This window comes from Trichechus manatus, unplaced genomic scaffold (genome assembly GCF_000243295.1).
Source record: "Trichechus manatus latirostris isolate Lorelei unplaced genomic scaffold, TriManLat1.0 scaffold00083, whole genome shotgun sequence".
In the NCBI taxonomy this organism is placed as follows: domain Eukaryota; kingdom Metazoa; phylum Chordata; class Mammalia; order Sirenia; family Trichechidae; genus Trichechus; species Trichechus manatus.
Genome location: NW_004444019.1, coordinates 1,142,654 through 1,162,033, shown reverse-complemented (window position 1 = coordinate 1,162,033; position 19,380 = coordinate 1,142,654). Strand labels below are relative to the sequence as shown.

Below are 19,380 nucleotides of genomic sequence, written 5' to 3'. Positions count from 1 at the left end.
ATTTTATTTGGATCCATGATCAACACCCATGGAAGCAGCAGTCAAGAAATCAAACGATACATTGTGTTGAGCAAATTTGCTGCAAAAGATCTCTTTAAAGTGTTGAAAAACAAAGATGTCACCTTGAAGACTAAGTTGCTCCTGACCAAAGCCATGGCATTTTCAATCACCTCATATGCAAGCGAAAGTTGGACAGTGAATAAGAATGAAGAATAATTGATGCCTTTGAATTATAGTGTTGGTGAAGAATATTGAATATACTATGGACTGCCAAAAGAGCGAACAAGTTTGTCTTGGAAGAAATACAGCCAGAATACTCCTTAGAAGCAAAGATGGCGAGACTTTGTCTCAAATGCTTTGAACATGTTATCAGTAGGGACCAGTCCCTGGAGAAGGACATTGTCATGGATTGAATTGTGTCCCCCCAAAATATCAGTCAACGTGGCTGGGTCATGATTCCCAGTATTGTACGATTGTGTACCATTTTGTAATCTGATGTGATTTCCTTATGTGTTGTAAACTCTATGATGTAATAAGATGGATTAGCGGCAGTTATACTGATGAGGTCTACAAGTTTGGATAGTGTCTTAAGCCAATCTCTTTTGAGATATAAAAGAGAGAAGCAAGGAGAGACACTGGGGAACCTCATACCACCAAGAAAGGAGTGCCGGGAGCAAAGCTCATCCTTTGGACTTGAGGTTCCTGCACAGAGAAGCTCCTAGACCAAGGGAAGATTGATGACACAGACCTTCCTCCAGAGCTGGCAGAGAAAGTGTTCCCTTGGAGCTGACGCCCTGAATTTGGACTTGTAGCCTACTGGACTGTGAGAGAATAAACTTCTCTTTGTTAAAGCCAACCACTGGTGGTATTTCTTTTATAGCAGCACAGATGACTAAGACAGACATCATCTTTAACAAAGTAGAGGGTCAGTGAGAAAGAGGAAGACCCTCAATGCGATGGATTGACACAATGGCCGCAACAATGGGCTCAAGCATAACAATGACTGTGAGGATGGTGCAGGACCAGGCAGTGTTTCGTTCTGTTGTGCATAGGGTCGCTATGAGTCGGAAGCGACTCAATGGCACCTAACAACATAGACTCTTTACAATGGATACATGAATGTTTAGCTCTTTTCCACCCGTTCCCTGAATGCACATGCACCCTTCCAATTTCTACTCCTTCTGGTAAAATAATATTGTAATTTTACATTATTTTAATTTTAGTGTAATTTTAATTTATATTACTATGACTTTGCCAAACTATTCAGAGGTGAGCCATGTAGTAGTATTATATGACTACATTTTCTTGCCTTCACAAGTTTCTTTTTCCATAGACAACAATTGTCTTTTTGTTCTTTCATTTACTTAGTATCCTATGTATGTATTAAGAATTTAACCTCTCCATTCCCCTCAAAACATTCAGACACAAGAGGCATTTCATCAATTTAATCTTCTTGAAAAATATTTCCTGAAGTTTTTTGGTCTGCAAATATCTGAGAGTACCTTTACTCTGGTATTCAGCTATGATTCAGAGATCTCTCATCAATTTCCTGGAAGTTCTCTTTATTCTCCCTCTTGCGGGATCTCCTGTTATTTGTGTCCCTGATTCTTTTCTTTTTTGGAGAAACATATCTGTCTTAGCTACCCAGTACTGCCACAACAAAAAATGCCACAAGTAGGTAGCTATAAAGAATACAAATTTATTTTCTCACAGTTCAGGAGGCTAGAAGCCCAAATTCAGGGTATGGCTCCAAAGGAAGGTCCTTCTTTGTCTATTTCAGCTTCCAGTAGCTGGTGGCAATCCTTGCTATTCCTGGGTTTGTAGATACATCTTCTGTATGGGTCTGTGTTCATATGACATTTTCCCCCTGTGTGTGGCTCTTAGTCTATCCTGCTTTTTTTTTACAACTCAGAAGTGATTATGTTTAGGACCTACCCTACTTTGGTATGACTTCACTAATATAACAAAAGAAAAACCCTTATTTCCAAACAAGATCGCATCCACAGATACAGGGACCAGGAATACATCACATATTTTGGGGGAACACAATTCAATCCATAACTATATCTTCAATTACTTTTGTGAGAAAGGGTATACGGGAGGTATGTGAAACATGCTTTCATTCTGCTCTGTTTGATAGATTTGACTGAGGATACAACTGTATGTTTGAAATGACTTTTCCATGGGATTTTGAAAGATTTTCCCCATTGCCTTCTGGCTTCCAGTGTCGCTATTAAGAAGACTGAGTTCATTCTGATTCCTCATTCTTTGTATGTGCTAGTGTTCTAAATTTCCTGATGATGGGCCTTAATGTAGGTCAATTTTAATCCCTTTTGCTAGGTATTCTATGTAAGCTTTCATTCCAGAAACTCAGGCCCTTTAATTATGGGAAGTTAGCTTTTTAGAAGACTTTCTCCTGTGTATAGTGTCTCTCTTATTTTTCTGGAACTCCTATTATTTATATGTTAAACCACCTAGATTGGTTATAATATCCCATCTGTTCTATTTTCTATTTCTTTGTCTTGTATCTTTCATTTCTAGAAAAGTTACAGTACAGACTGCATTGGCTCTTGGCTTTTTTCATTGTTTGCTTAGGATTAATTTTCTGACTTGCTAGAAGTTTGTAACAACTTGTCTGTTTGCTTTCCACCATCCAATTTCTTTTCTGTTGTCTCCATTTCCATTTGATTTTCTCCATTTTTATTTATGCCTTTTTGTCAGGTTTCTTTTGAACAAGCAAAAATAAATGCATGCATTAAATGTGGCATCTCTCCCCAAAAGGCCTCATCCACTCTTTTAAGAAAAGAATACAAAGATAAAGAAACTGTTTTATCCTAAACAATCAGGTAGAAAAGTTGATTGGTTAATCAAGAAAGTCAGTTGAAATAGGAACTTAAAAAGAAGAAAATGCACTTTAAACATATTATTTTAACTTGACATGTAGTTATATATTTATTAGTCAATCTATTGATTTTGGAACATGCCTTTTCTTTGAATGTACATCCTTTGTTTTGAATCTCATATTGTCTTTCTTGTATAAACTATTCTCATAATGCATCATAAAATAATAAGATTTCCGATTTTTTTTGTGTGTGAGGCAACTTTTTAAAGATCATTGCAAGACAATTTGAAAGAAAATTCTATACTTTCATAAAAATATATATATTTTTTATTGTACTTCAGGTGAAGGCTTACAGAACAAATAGTTTCTCATTTAACAGTTACTACACATGTTGCCCTATGACAATGGTTAACAATCTCACAACACATCAACAATATCCTTACTCAACCTTGGGTTCCCTATCACCAGCTTCCTTGTCTCCTTCTGCCTTCTGGCCCTTGTCACTGGACTACTGTACCTCGTTAGTCTCATTTGGTATAAAAATATTTTTATAGTTGTTTCACCTAGACCTAATTCAACAGCAATTTTTATTGGACATGCATAATTCTCAAGTCTTTCTAAGCATTCAGCTCAGTTTTGAAGAAATATTAACTATATTTCCTTCATATTGATTTACACAATATGTAACTAAATTGCAGATTTTCAATAACTAATGCAACTAGCGTAAACAATTTTGAAAATCAATATAATTGATTTTTAGTAAATATACAACTAGCCTGGTGGGAGCAAAAGTTGGGAGGAGAAGTTTGTTAAAATAGCTAATATTGAAGTTGAGAGTGAGGAAAGAGTCTAGTTATAATGAAGAGGGGGCCGAAGACAATTGGATTAAGACGTTAGAGATGATGTGGTGCAGGTCCCGTGAGCACAAAAGAACTGGGAAGATGCTCAGCAGGAAGTTAGTACTGGAAATGAGAATCTCTGAATTAAGTTCTCTCTGACTTGTGATGTGTGGCCTGCGGCACTGTTGTGCAGATGAGAATGCTCCACATGTCACATAAAAATTCTTATAAATACAGAATGAATCACTTCTAAGAATTTAGTAAGATCCCATTGTTTATATGATTTACTTGTTGGAAATGGACGAACTCCTGCGTTTTATGATATAACAACTTTTCCTAATTATTATCTTGACCTTTAGAATTAGGATTAATTTTTAATTTGGAGAGTTTAGAAAACAGAGTGTGACTGTGGATGCAAGTAGCATTTAAGTTGCTGTGTTTTATATAAATAATATTGATTATCTGCGTGAGGGAGTGGAGCTGAGCTGAGAGAGCTGAGCTGAGAGAGCTGAGCTGAGAGAGCTGAGCTGAGAGAGCTGAGCTGAGCTGCCAGGTGTCCAAAGTAGCCAATTAAGACAGTGAGTCAAAATGAAAGTGACAGCCAAGTCTGTAACCACTTTACTGCAATACTGTAAGAAATAAACCCAGAAAACAGTGCCTCGCACCCCCATTTCTTATTTCCCTAGGAATGGTGCCGGCATCAGCACAAATGTGGAGACCTTCTCACTGCCAAGGGAGCCCAGAACAAAAGGCTCCTGCAGGTTTTTGGACCTCAGGGCCGGGGTGAGGGATACTGTGGAGCAAAGGGAAGGGGGGTGGTTAAGTACTGAGTACTGAGTCAGGGTGGGGAAAAGTGTCTTCAATATCCCCCCACTCATTCCCCCTGAGAGAAGAGGGCCTGAGGAAGGCCTCTGCATGCAGAAGACCCCAGATAAAGAGGTCTCCATATGGTTAGGCCCAATGAAATTTAAGTTTTAAGAGAAAAATGAAAAGCTTTCCAGATACCCAGTTTTGTAATTAAGAATAGAGAAAAAAAGTTTGTTGCAACATAGCAATTGTTATAAAAAGAATGGTTTGAGAAAGAGATACAGAAATGAAACTGAGGAGATATTGAAATTTATAAGGCAGAAAAGGGGAAAAAATTGAACAAAGACACAAAGGAAAAAGTAGAGTTGATTACACACATGAACATGGAATTACAGAAAAATTCTTTCAAGGTAGACAAACTCCATGTTGGGCTGGCTAAAAATACTGGATTTGAATTTGTTAAAGCTCTATAATACTTTCATAGAAATGGGCATAAATGGTATCAGTACATCGGTGTGAAATCAAGGGCCCAGAAAGGATATTAGAGGAAACTAATATACATTGAAAAGATGAGATTGTCAACATAAGGAAAAGAAGAGGAAATAAATCAAGTTGCATATGAGATAGTGATAATCTTTTGGTAGGTTGTGCTCTGAAACAATTTTTTTCTTAACATGTCATAATATGTAACCCAACTAGGCCAGTTCTTTTTCCTGACATAGGGTAGAAGCATTTCAGAAATGAAACCAAGATTTTTCACTAAACATTTTTTTTGATAGCGCAATGGCACCTATTTTACTTGGGGAAGAGCACATGCTTGAAAAGGTTATAAGAGTGGAAGAAAATATGGGGTCAGAGGAGGATAGACAAAAAGCCAGGTGAGGCTCTGCCACAGGAATTCTGAGAATTAATGTAACAGAGATGAGGAGAAAAGCATCAGGAGCAAGTCAAACACTTGGTTGGAAGATATGGTCCCTTTCCTTGGGGAGGTCTAATAATTCACAACAGTCATGGCAAGGATGCAGTTCCAGGTGGACATCAGCATCAGACCTAGGTCTAAATCCAGTATCTTAATGTAGCTCAGTAAGCAGAGAGAAGAAGCATTAGAGTCAGGCATAGAACCAGGGCTAACATGATGGAAATATGAAGAGTGTCAGTCCTTGGGAAACGACACTTTTGACATAGAACAAGAGAGTCAGGCCTGGCTGACTCACACACTTTGAGATGTGACTGGCTTGAATGTGTGCCTGGGCTGCCCCCGGGCATAGAGATCCCAGATACAAGAGCTGGGGAGACTGGTCACTCACACATGGGAAATACTTAGGGAGGGTATGATCGGATTCAGAAGAATCTCCCTCCCCTCTCCCACCAAATGTATTTCAGGTCTCAGTTGAAGGCAGCGGAAGCTTTATTTCAAACACCCTTTTGAGTGAAAAGGAAGTATTTCCTGTTCCCTGTGACTGAGGTATGATTGTTTCTGGGACTGTGTAGCACAGCCTGCAGGTGATTCCAGGTTCATTGTGGACAGCTGGAGGGGGTGGGGTTTGACAGAGTCTGATATTTAGAGAATTGGAGTGGCTGAATAAAGATGGTCACAGTTACATAATAAAAGGGCCAGAATTAATTTGCAGGCCAGAAGGGACCCTACAAAAGAAAAGAAAAATGAGAATTACAAATGCATGGATCTTTGCTACTGGTGAAAAATCTGGGTCACTTACAGCTGCATTTTTCCATTCGGGCTTTTGTCTGTGGGCTTTGATAGCATAGTTGCCTAATAAATGCTTCATCATTTGGGACTCTAGAAACAGATTTCATTCCAGAATACAATTGTTATATAACAAAAATTCAGCATGTTGGAGAAAAAAATCCATCAACACAGTTTTAAGCTTTGTATGTCCTTTGTTTGCAGGGAGTCAGGCATAAACGAGCATTTGTCATTCGACTCTTCTAGTGCTTTCCTAGCATACTGTGCCTTGGGTATGACACATCAGAGTCTGGTGTTTATCTTTTACTACGTGCCAGACCCTTCTGGATAGAACCTCCATGGAATTCAGCATCTGCAGTTTTTGTTGCAGTTATGCGTATAAATACACGTTGAGCGCATTTGTCAAGGATACTGTGGTTTCTGAATTCGACGAATAAGAAGTGCTGAGATGAATGATGAAGGGGACCTTCTGCAGGAGGTATGAAGTTAATAATTAAAATGTTATTTACCAAAATACTGACAGCAAAGCCTTTTGTTATTCTCTGTCAACTATTTGGGGACCAGTAGTGCCAGTATGAGTAAGAGCAACATGATTATACTTGGTATACTTGTGCATTGGAAAAGTTTGTGAAGAAACTCTCTTCTCTACTAGACATCGAGTTTGTAAACATAACAAACGCTAAGCAATTCAGAATTTGTAGCTAGGACAGCTCACTTAGTTTGAACAATCATTTGAAATAACTTTATCAAGCATTGAGTTTCAGAAGCATAACTATGCTCTAAAAATTTTTATGCCTATTTTGGTTGTTATTGAGAGCACACTCATTTTTTTGTTTTCCTCATAGCTTTCTGTCTCATTCTAGTGAAAATGCTTTGAGATTAAATGACAAACGTGAGACCCATTTTCAAAATATATTTGAAATGCAAAGCGTTTTAAATAGGGACAGTTATTCATCTGCTCCAGAAAAAGTTAAAATAATGAATTGACAACATCGAGGTTTCTCAGTAGTTCTTAATGTGTATGTACCCTACTTCTACTCTTGTATTTCTGACAGATTATTCTGAAAGACTGAAGTATAGACTAGGAGGCATGCTGTTATCAAGTCTGGGAGAATGTGGGCTTTCTTTAAATGAAGTTAAGAAAATATTATTCAAGAAGTCCATTTATTATTTGCAAAGCACAGTGGTAGACCAGTGCATTGTGCATGAAGTAGTGACATATAGAGAAAAGACCTAATCTCTACTCTTTCTCCATCTAGTGGAGAAGATAGCTATAATCTAAGGAAGCAGTCTATGCTCCTATAAAGCAGTGTGCTTTGGGATGAAGAGGACAAGTATACTTCCCACTAAGGAAACTAGGGAAGGCTATGTAAAGAAGGGACACACTAAGGAGAAGTTGTGGTTTATTCAGTACAGTACCTGTCACTGTCAGAGGCATCAAAGGATGGACATGTTTGTCTAAGAGAAGGAATTTACCTGAAAGTAAACTTATAGCTGCAAATAATAGAGAAAGAAAGTAAAAGTGATTAGTATGTATGTTATTTGTTGTTGTTGGGTGCCATTGAGTCGGTTCCAACTCATAGCTATGTACAACATGTACAACGGAATGAAAAACTGCTGGGTCCTGCGCCATCCTCACCATTGTTGTTATGCTTGATCTCATTGTTGCAGCCACTGTGTCAATATATCTCGTTGAGGGTCTTTCTCTTTTTTGCTGACCCTCTACTTTACCAAGCATGATGTCCTTCTCCAGATAACATGTCCAAATATGTGAGATGAAGTCTTGCCATCCTTGCTTCTAAGGAGCATTCTTGTTGTACTTCTTCCAAGACAGGTTTGTTTGTTTTTCTGGCAGTCCATAATATATTCAATATTCTTTGCCAACATCATAATTCAAAGGCATCCATTCTTCAGTCTTCCTTATTCACTTTCCAGCTCTCACATGCATATCAGGCGATTGAAAACACCATGGCTTGGGTTAGGTGCACCTTAGTCTTTAAGGTGACATCTTTGCTTTTTAACAGTTTAAAGAGATCTTTCGCAGCAGAAATGCCCAATGCAATACATTGTTAGCTTTCTGAATATTTTGATTTCTATTTAACTTCTCCTTGGACTGGTTTTACTACTCCAGAATCTATGGTAGAACTGTGTTCTCTCCTCCATCTTCCACAATTTTAGCTAAGGATTCCACATGATCCAGCTTCTCTGGAAGTCCTTAAGAGCCGCATCCTCTCTAAGACCAGTCTAGTCCAAATGTTGATTGTTCACTCTTAGGAGAAGAGAAAAATGAACAATATGACTTTTAAAATAAACAATTTTCACAAGAGACATCGTTGTCTTTTGGAAAAAAGTCCTTCATAACTTGAATATGTTATATTTAATAGATGTAATAAAGGCAAGACTTGGATGCATACTTGGCCCATCTCTTTACTAACTTTCTCTGTGCGCTTCCGCGTGGGGACATCATCTAAGGAGGAGAAAGAATATAGGAAGGAGGGAGATGGTATGTGACATTATTTTTTCAATCAACTAATATCTGGAAAAGGACAATGAATACGTCTGATACCAGATGCGCCGGAAACGTGAACAGCAGTAGCAGCATGAAGTTAACTTCAAAAACATGGCAGCCTAACAAAGGCTGTATGGAATCAGACGGGCAGATCATGTGTGTGAAGAAAATCTCTCAGGATGATCACTTATCCTACCTACACGAATTCTTTGGCAGCATCTTTACTGAAAAAGAACAGTTATTAATCTTAGAGGAAGTACTTTCCCCAAAGAATATTTTATTAAGTTTCCTTCTTCAAAGCAATGTCATGTGTTCAGCCAAATACTTAGCAGCGGTGATCAGAAAATAGATTAAAAAACAATCTTATTCTCCAGAGTAGACCCTATGGGTATATGAAGTTGTGAAATCGTGAACATCATCATAGTTAAAATGTGTTTATCAAGAACTTTGCGTACTGAGCCAGGTGATATGCCAAGCTAGGTAGGTAAGATCTATTCTCTGCCCTGTAGATGACTTAATACAGAAAACACCAGCACAGATAGATACAAAGGGCTTACGCTTCCACATTGCAGAAGGAATGGATGCCATTTGGGGCAAGAACAGAGGTTCATTCTGCTGTGCAGCCTGTATCTGTTGAGGACACTAAGTGAAGTCCTGTGGGAGAAGATGGCTGACCTTCTAGAGATTTATATACTCTGGAGATATATATACTCCAACATTCCCTGCTGTATGCCATTGTCTGTGAAATTCTGTAAGGAGTTCTTGATTCTATTTTTATATTTTCAATATGTTTTGTCTCTTAAGATTCAGAAGTTTTGTTTTTAGATTTCAAGATTTATAACTTATTATATACTTATTTTTATTTACCTCAAATCTATCTTTTTCCCTTTAGAAAGTGCGTCTCAGTTTAAGAAATCATGATCTTAGAATTAGGTTCATGTTTCACATGTAGTGATTAAGAGCATAGTCCTTGAAAATGGAATGTCTGTGTTTTCATCTTGGCTCTACCACTTAGTAGCTGTATGACATGGGGTAAATTATTGGACTGCTCTGTGCTTCATCTGGGGACATTAATGGTACCTACCTGAAAAGCTTTTGTAGAGATTAAATGAGTTAGTACATGTTAATTGCTTAGAACATAGTGTGCATATATCAAATAGGAATTATTAGTTATATATTCTTTATTGTGTTATAGACTGACCAGCAAGCAGTATCTCCCTTAAGTGTTTTATTTTTATAGCATTTAAAGAGTTTTACATTTTTTATTTACATGGGAGAACTTCCAATAATTTTAGTATTTTATTTGTCTTTCTACATGATGATGATGATAATTATATAATGATAAGAATGTGATGGTGATACTAACGATTGAGTTATATATATATATATGTATATCTCATGTACATTTATATATAAACACATACCAATAACACGTTGCTGTCGAGCTGCTTCCAACTCATCATGATCCCATGTGCTACAGAGTAGAACTGAACTCTTTGGGTTTTCTTGGCTGTAATTTTTATGAAAGCAGATTGCAGGCTTTTCTTCTGAGGCACTGCTTGGGTGGCTTTGAACCATCAACCTTTCAGTTAGCAGCCAACTGCAAACCGTTTGCACCCTCCAGGGAACTTTTAAACACGGACGTATATCCATTATTAATTCATTAAATTTTTTCTAAGGTACAATCACTAGAACTGTATTGAGATTTTAGTTATAGGCACATCATTGGATTTTTCTAGGATAGTAAGACTTCTGTTGTCAGATTTAAGATACTGTTTTTTGATGAGGGCCAGTAATTTTTCTTTTTTTAAAGCAAAGAGATTTATTGAAGGTTCAAGACAGTTTGAACCAGGGATATGGCAGGTCCACAAAGTGAAGGCCAAGCTCTCTGAGGAACTGAAGGTTAACAGATACATTTACACAGTATAATCAGGAAATCAACAATTTTTTGATTGGTGCCTGTCATGGTTTGAATTATGTCCCCCAACAAATGTGTATATCAGTTTGGCTGGGCCATGATTCCTGGTACTGTGTGATTTTCCTGTATGTGGTAAATCCTGCCTCCATGATGTTAATGAGGAAGGATAGGTGGCAGTTGTGTTAGTAAGGCAGGACTGGATCTACAAGACTGGATTGTGTCCTGAGGCAATCTCTTGAGATATAAAAGACAGAAGTTAGCAGTGAGATGGGGGACCTCATACCATCAAGAAAGCAGTGCCGGGAGCAGAGCGCATCCTTTGGACTGGGGTCCCTATGCCGAGAAGCTCCTAGTCCAGGGGAACACTGATGAAAGGGCCGACAGAGAAAGAAAGACTTCCCCTGGAGCTGATGCCCTGAATTTGGACTTTTAGCCTACTTTGACTGTGACGAAATAAACTTCTCTTCGTTAAAACCATCCACTTGTGGTATTTCTGTTATGGCAGCACTAGATGACGAAGACAGTGCCCAAACAACTGGGGAAGTGGGAGGGGGATAACTTGAAGCAGGGAATTGAAAGGGATTGGTACAAAGCATGTAAGTGGGCTATCTGGGTTGGTTATTTTCTTAAGTACGCAAGGGAGGCGGGTCATAGGACAGTCACAAGACACTGTTTCTGAGAACATTCTGTTTAAATAGCTTCTTGAGCAAGATGTTTCCTGAGGACTGCTTGCACAGGAGATTTCTGATAAGGCATTTCTGTGAAGACCCCCTTTGAGAACATTTTTTCTACATCCTTAGCTTAACCACAGAGAAAAACATTTCTTTAACTACAGGCTTAAATCTATGTCAAAGGTTAATTGTTGCTAGGTAAGTGAGCAGAAGTTAAGATGAAGTCTGGACTCAGACCGAGGCCCAGTATTTTCATCTGTAGCAGCCCACTAGTTGATGTTTTCGCCGAAAGTGCTATAATATACTTAGATCTTTTCTCACACTGTATTGCAGTCTGTTATCATAAATACATTTAATATGTTGTTGTTGTTAGGTGCTGTCAAGTCGTTTTCTGACTCATAGCAACCCTATAGGACAGATTAGAACTTCTCCACAGGGTTTCCAAGGAGTGGCTGGTGGATCTGAACTGCTGACCTTTTGGTTAGCAGCTGAGCTCTTAACCACTATGCCACTAGGGTTTCCACAATTTAAGACACTATAATATATTTAAATTTTTTTCTACACTCTTTTCTTACCCCTGAATCACATTTATTGCTTTTCTGCCCACTCACAAAGCCTTCAGAAATTACTTTGGACCTATCTATACAGATAAATATGTTTTTAGCTGTAAAATCTTAATTTTTTTGGAAAATATGGAGATTTCTTTTTCAGTTCATTTTTGAAAATGCTAAATAGAACCAGTACTGTCTCTGAACCTAGAGAACTGACCAAACTTGTTGCTTCCTTTATATAAGTTTGCTTCATATTTCAAAAATTCCATGTTAGACTTTTACAATTTTTTTTTCCTTCTCTAAAAGTGTTAGTTAGGCATACTTTTCACATATGACATTTTCTCTTGCAGATTTTGTATTACCTTGCCACATAGGTGAGTTTTGTTTATTGACTTGGTGCTACTGTTGCCTATTTCATCAGCTTCTTGTATGGTAGTGAAATCCATAGCTCTTTCCACGGGGAACAATCACATACAGAGGGTCTTTATGAGGCTAGTTGCTCTAAAATTCTTGGGCAGAAGTCAGATAATTGGTGGTAATGTAGTTTTACGGATTGAATTATATCCCCCCAAAAAGATATGTTGAAGTTCTAACCCCTGTACCTGTGAACATGACCTTGTTTAGAAATAGGGTCTTTAAAGCTGTTAAGATCAATTAATATGCGGTCATACTGGAGTAGAGTAGGTCCTCATCCCATCTAAGTAAAAGAGGAGAAGAGATATAGAGAGGCAGGGAAAGGAAGCTATGTGATGCTGCAGCTGCAAGCCAAGGAATGCCTGGAGCTATCAGATATTGGGAGAGACTGAGGGTCACCCTTCAGCCAAAGATTAGACAGGCTCATAAAACAGAATGAGACTAAAGAGACACACCAGCCCAAGGGCAAGGACTAGAAGGGAGGAGCGAACAGAAAAGCTGGTAACAGGGACCCCAAGGTCGAGAAGGGGAGAGTGTTGACATGTTGTGGAGTTAGTAAGCAATGTCATAAAACTGTACATGTACTGTTTAATGAGAAGCTAGTTTGTTCTGGAAACTTTCATTTAAAGTACAAAAAAACATTACCTAGAGAAAATAGTTTTGTGGTCAGATTTAAAATATCAATAAATTATATGCCATTAATGAAAAGAAAAAATTAAGAGATAGGCATGGGATAGATTCTTCCTCAGAGTCTCAGAAGGATTCAACAAGGCCGACACCCTGATCTCAGACTCCTAGGCGTCGAACAGTGAGACAATAAATTTCTGTTCTTATGAGCCACCCAGTTTGTGGTATTTTATTATGGCAGCCCTAGGAAACCAATACATGTAGATCCACCTAATCTTCCAACTTAGATCTAGGTTATTTTATTACAAGACCTGCAGTGGTAGAACTGAAAATTATCCAGGTCATCACTGACATTTGACTGTTGAATCCCTCCACAAATGTGCTTGAGGATGAGAAACTCAATGCTTTTCCAAATAATTCGTCCCATTTTGAGCTCATAAGTAGTCTTTCTTATATTAACTAAAATTCTCTATAATGTTCTAGAAATTTATCTGAATTTTCCTTCGTAATTAGTTTTACCTCAAAGGACAGAGATGCTATTGAGTTCTCAGCTGAAATGTGAAGTTTAGGTGGGGAAAAAAAGGACTTGACTGTCTCCACTTGATAATAATGGACGTTTCTGGTGTGCTTATTGTGTGCAGAGTCTGTGCTAAGCACCTCTCATTCCTCCCCAACTCCCTGCAGTTTGACTGCTGTCCATATCCAATAAATCTGGTTTTACCAAGGCCTCTATTGACCTGGGTTCCAAAATACAATGGGCAAGTCTCAATACCATTTATCATCTCAGCAGCATAGCCCATTGGTGCTCCCTTCTTTTGTTCTAGATGTCAACAAAATCACTCTGTCCCAGTTTTTCCTCTCACATTCCAGCAGTGTCTTTTCTGACTACTCTGTGCAATTCGATTCCTGTGTCTTCCCAGTAAATACTGTAGTTTCTCAGTTCTGCCTTAGTCCTCTTATGTCCTCACTTTCTGCACTTCCCTTTAGTGACTCCAACCACTATCAGGGCTTTATTTTCCCCTCTATTTTATCTTTTGTTCAGATTCTGAATCATATGGCCAATGCTTGCTGGACATCTCCAGATGGAACAGTCACCTTATATTCCATACGTATCTCCCCTCATAGATGGCCTCCTCTTCCTGGGGTTTCCTAGTCAGAAAACCTAACAAGTATCATTCACTCCTCCTCTCCTTCATCTCCTATATCCAGTCAAACTGTCCAATGCCAAGTCTACTGCTCAAATGTCTCTGCAGTATGTTCTCTTTTCTTCATTCCCACAGCCATTATCCTAGTTTAGATCAATATATTCTCTACTCTAGATTGCTCAGGTGGGATTTGGGGACTTCAGTAGATCCTTGGTTTATAGTATCCTGACCTAGCTGCAGTGGTGTTTCTTAATTCTACAGTTGACACCTAAATATACTTGGCAATTAAAGAATCACAATGCCTCGGTTAAACTTGATCCTGAGAGTTATTTTGCAAAGTACTAGGTGAGATCTCTAAGGGGAGACTGTACAGTTTACCAATTGTAATGAAGAGGACAATAATTATGAGTTATTTGAACAGGCTACAAAGTTGAATCAGAGATCTACTTTCACTGGAGATTTAAAAATACTAATCGTCTTTGAATGGGCTGGCTATAGCAAACCACCCAGAGAATTAATTGTCAGCTTTGGCCAGAAGAGTAGGTAGTTACCTTGCTTGGATACATTAGGTATAAGGTCATTTAGGAACTGGATAATCAATAGGAAACTAGATAATATGGCCAGAGGAATAATGAAACTAGTTTTGTGTGGATGAAAGTAGGGTCTGTGTATGAAAATGGAGCCTGGAGAGATTGGTCTGGATCATGCAGGGCCTCTAAGAGTACTAATTTGAATTTTTCCTGAAGGTGATGGGAAATTGTGAAAGTATCCTAAGCAGAGGAATTGTAAGACAAAAATTGTGATTTAGGGAAGTAACATGGGCAGTCCTTTGGAGAATGGATAGCAAAAGGATAGCTGCGGATGCCGGGGAACAGTTAAGTCATGATTGTAGTAAACTAGGTGACAAAAGATAAGCAATAGAGCCACTCGTTTTTTTAAATAGACTTTATTTTTTAGAGTAGTTTGAAGTTTACAGAAAATTTGTGCGTGAAGTACAGAGAGTTCCCATATACTGCCTCTCCCCATTGCACACAGTTTCTCCTATTATTAACATCTTGCATTCAAGGAACCACTCTTTTTTTTTTTTAATTGTACTTTAGGTGAAGGTTTACAGAACAAATAGTTTCTCCTTAAACAGTCAGTACACGTATTGTTTTATGACATTGGTTAACAACCCCATGACATGTCAACAGTCTCCTTTCTTGACCTTGGAGGACCTTTCGTTTGGATAAAGCATACATAGCCAAAGATACACCATTTCAGAAATTTCTACATGTACAATTGAGTGACATTGATTACATTCTTCCAGTTGTGCTGCTATCCTCACTATCCTTTTCCAAATTATCTTCAACTCACTGCCCCCTAGGCTTCCCATCAAATCTTTTGAGTTGCTGCTGTCAATTTGATCTCACATAGATAATTCTTTTTTTTGTACCTTAGATGAAGGTTTACAGAACAAAGAGTTTCTCATTGAACAGTTAGTACACCTATCGCCTTATGACAATGGTTAAGAACCCCATGACATGTCAACACTGTCCTTTCTCAATCTTGGGTTCCCTATCACCAGCTTTCTTGTCCCCTCCTGCCTTCTAGTCCTTGTCCCTGGACTGCTGTGCCTCATTAGTCCCATTTTGTTTTATGGGCTGTCCAATCCCCGGCTGAACGATGAACCTCGGGAGTGACTTCACCTCTGAGCTAAAACGGTGTCCGGGGGCCATACTCTCAGGGTTTCTCCAGTCTGTCAGGCCAGTAAATCTGAACCACTCATTTTTAAATGGTGAATCCATTGACTAAATTACCACAATGTATTTAACTCTTCCCACTGTATTCTATGTTGCTTTCAAGTTTTCACTATTATAAAGGTGGTAGCACTAGATATGCATATAACCGTGTATGTTTTGGTTTATTTTCTTAGACTAAGTTGTGAGAAGTAGAAATACTGGGCTAATAGGTATGAATATTTTTAGATTAGTTAATTCAAATTTGTGATGTGTTCTTTGAAATATCTCTTCTGTAAATATCTTGAGTACATTTCATGGTCTTTTCTTTGAAGAACATACTTCAAGGAAATTGAAGGCACATTCCCTTCTCTTTGACATATTCTTTTAAATTTGATACTCATTGATCCTTTTTCTATTATTTCTAACAGAGGTTAAAACTTAATAAGATTTTTTTGCTTGCTTTCTTTTTCATGCACCCCATCATTAACAAAATCAGAATGTTTATAAATGCATAATGATGACACCTCAGACTATAGCCGTTATACAGGGGTCAAAACAAAGAGTTTTAAAGTATTGACATTCAAAAGGTAACTGTTAGAGAAAATTAAAAGTAAATGAATAAAATTAGTGATATTTAGAATCTAAATAACACTGGTTACTACATTGGAAGGAAACTTATTAGGTCAAATTAGGGTCTAAATTTAACACTTGACAGAATTCCTTTAGGTTGAGCCTCTTTTAGTTAATTTGATCAAGCCACTGAGTTAAAATGCAAAAGGACAAACTTATACTAAGCTAGATAAACAATTTTCAAAAGAAACAGTGCAATGAGAAAAATGAATTACGAAAATATCTTATAATATAAAACATTCTTTTAAGGCCATTTCGGTATACAGGTAGTCCCCGACTTACAACGTATTTGACTTATGATGGATTGCACTTACAAAAGCCCTTTTTTTTGGGTACATCTTATCATTAGTGAAATGTACTACACATAATGTTGCAGTGCGTATTTGCTGATGTTACCATTCTCAGATATTTATTCACAGATGTTCAATTTCATGATTTACTATCCGAAACACTGTGTATGGCAGGCTATGGCCCGGCCTACAGTGAAGTCGGTATTGGTGTCGGGAGTCATTAACAGATAGAAAGTTGAGCGATGTTCAACTCTAACGACATACAACAGTTGAACTGTGCACCCACTCAACAGCTATTAGGGCTCTGACCTCGTTGTTATGACACTGGCCCTGACTTCATTGTAGACCCAAACCAAACCAAACCCGCTGCAGTTGAATTGATTCCAACTCATAGGGACACTATTGGACAGAGTAGAACTGCCCCATACGGTTTCCAAGGAATAGCTAGTAGATTTGAACTGCTGATCTTTTGGTTAGCAGCAGAGCTCTTAAACACTGTGCCACCAGGGATCCAAGACCAGGCCTATAGTGTGCGTATCATGAGAAGCATCAGTTGTTAATTTGAAGTGGGGTTGTTCAAGTTTCTCTAACTGTTAACACCTGCACTGCACTGCTTATACCTCCAACAATATGTCTAGCAAAAGAAGTTATACCACTGAAAGCTCTAGTCCAAAAAAAAAAAGGCGAGGAAGGTCCTAGACATGGATATAAAGATGAAGATCATTAAGGCCTATGATAATGGAAAGAAAGTTGGCAAAACAGCACATGAGGAAGGATTGTCTCATTCGTCCATTTCAACTGTATTAAGGATAAGAACAGGATTTTGGAGGTAATTAAAGGAGTGAATCTCATAAAAATTGACAACATTAACAAAGAAGAGGCAAGGGCCAATTCACGAGATGGAGAAGTTGTTGATGATTTGGATAGAAGACCAAATCCAGAAAATGATTCCTATAAGTTTACTGATGACTCAAACAAAAACATGCAGCCTCTTTGAAAACCTGAAGGGACAGCAAGAAGACTACTAAGAGTACTTTAATGCCAGCAAGGGCTGGTTTCATTGCTTCAAACGCAGATTTAGCTTACATAACATGCTTATAACTGGAGAAGTGGGAAGTGCCGATGTTGAAGCTGCTGAAAAATTCAAAGATGAGCTGGACAAGATAATACAACATGAAGAATATCTACCAGATCAAATTTTCAACGTGGACAAAACAGGCTTCTTTTGGGAGAGGATGCCAGAACAGGGCTATATTCACAAAGACGGGAGTCAGTGCCTAGTTTCAAGGCGTTTAAAGACAGACTCACTCTTTCGCTTGGAGGAAACGCTGCTGGATTTAAATTAAAACATTTTCTTGTTTACTGTTCTGAAAATCCCTGAGCATTCAAAAACATTGACAAAGATAAGCTGCCAGTCTACTACAGGAGCAACTCCAAGGCCTTGATGACAATTTTGTTATTTGAAAACTGGTTTTTAAATTGTTTCATCCCAGAAGTGCACATCTACTGCCTTAAAAACAGCATTCCTTTTGAGATTCTGCTAATACTTGAGAATGCCCCAGGAAATCCTCCTCACGTAGATGATCTAAATCAAGAAGTGAAAGTGGTATATCTACCTCCCAATGTGACAGCCGTGATTCAGCCTATGGATCAAGGTGCAATTGCCACCTTCAAGGCATATTACCTACAGACTACGTTTGCTCTGGCAATAGCTGCAATAGATGGAAGTATGGTAACATTATGTGATTTATGAAAGAATTATAATATTCTTCAGTGTATTTGGAACACTACATCTTCCTGGGAGGAATTTACAGGAAAATGCACACAGGGGATAGGGAAAAAAATTGCTTAGTTATGTGAACACACTCCAGGCATTTGATCAAGATAATACGATGGAAGAGATCTGTGGAAAAATCATTCATATGGCAAGAGTGCTGAATTTAGAACTTGATATCACCCACGTGGAACAGCTCATAGATCACAAAGAAGGCGAATTGACAGATTAAGACTTAATGGATTTTGAAGAGGAAAGAAATGCTGAAGAAGAAAGAAAATAACGAGGAAGAGGAAGGAGAGAAGTTGTCAAAAAATTTTACAATGAAAGGATTAGCTGAAGTTTTTTCTGAACTAAATCAGGGGCTTCAGTTGCTTAAAAATATGGATCCAAATGTTGATTGCTATGCTAAAGTCGATAGGTAGATTTGGGAAGCAGTGAGTTGTTATTGTGAAATATATGAAGAAAAAAAAGAAAAGGACTATATAAACGATTTTCTGACTAGACATGCCGTCTGCATTCCTAGGGATAATCCAGATGATCCAGAACCTTCCACAAGTAGAGTTATTATCACAACTGACAAAATGCCAGTGTCATCCAACTCTTCTTCATTGTCAGAGTAAATTTTTATGATTTGAGTATTTTTTTAATGTATATAAATGTGTATGTATTAGAATATATCTGTAAGTTTATATGTAATTTTTTCAACTCCCAAAGACAAATAGAGTGAATTTGTAAAGACACTAATAAAAGGCAGTAATAATGACAACTAAAAGAAAAAAAAATGAGACATTCGACTTATGTCGGAACCAGGGCTTCAAACCATTTAGTTCCAGTTCGACCCCCTGCTGAGAATTTGCATTTCTACCCCAGCTATACTGAATCAGAATCTACATTTTAACAAGATCCTAGGTGATTCCATGTAAACAAAATAAGT

General features: G+C 38.0%; 1 protein-coding gene across 1 annotated transcript in view; it reads left to right on the top strand.

The window, feature by feature from the left end:
* Positions 1-5,271: 5,271 nt before the first annotated feature.
* Positions 5,272-19,380, top strand: part of LGSN (lengsin, lens protein with glutamine synthetase domain) — a 38,396-nt gene continuing 24,287 nt past the window's right edge. The window contains exons 1-3 of the mRNA XM_004381381.1: positions 5,272-5,366; positions 8,578-8,696; positions 18,163-18,396. Coding sequence (XP_004381438.1) covers positions 5,272-5,366; positions 8,578-8,696; positions 18,163-18,396 — 448 coding nt within the window. The remainder of the gene's footprint in view (positions 5,367-8,577; positions 8,697-18,162; positions 18,397-19,380) is intronic.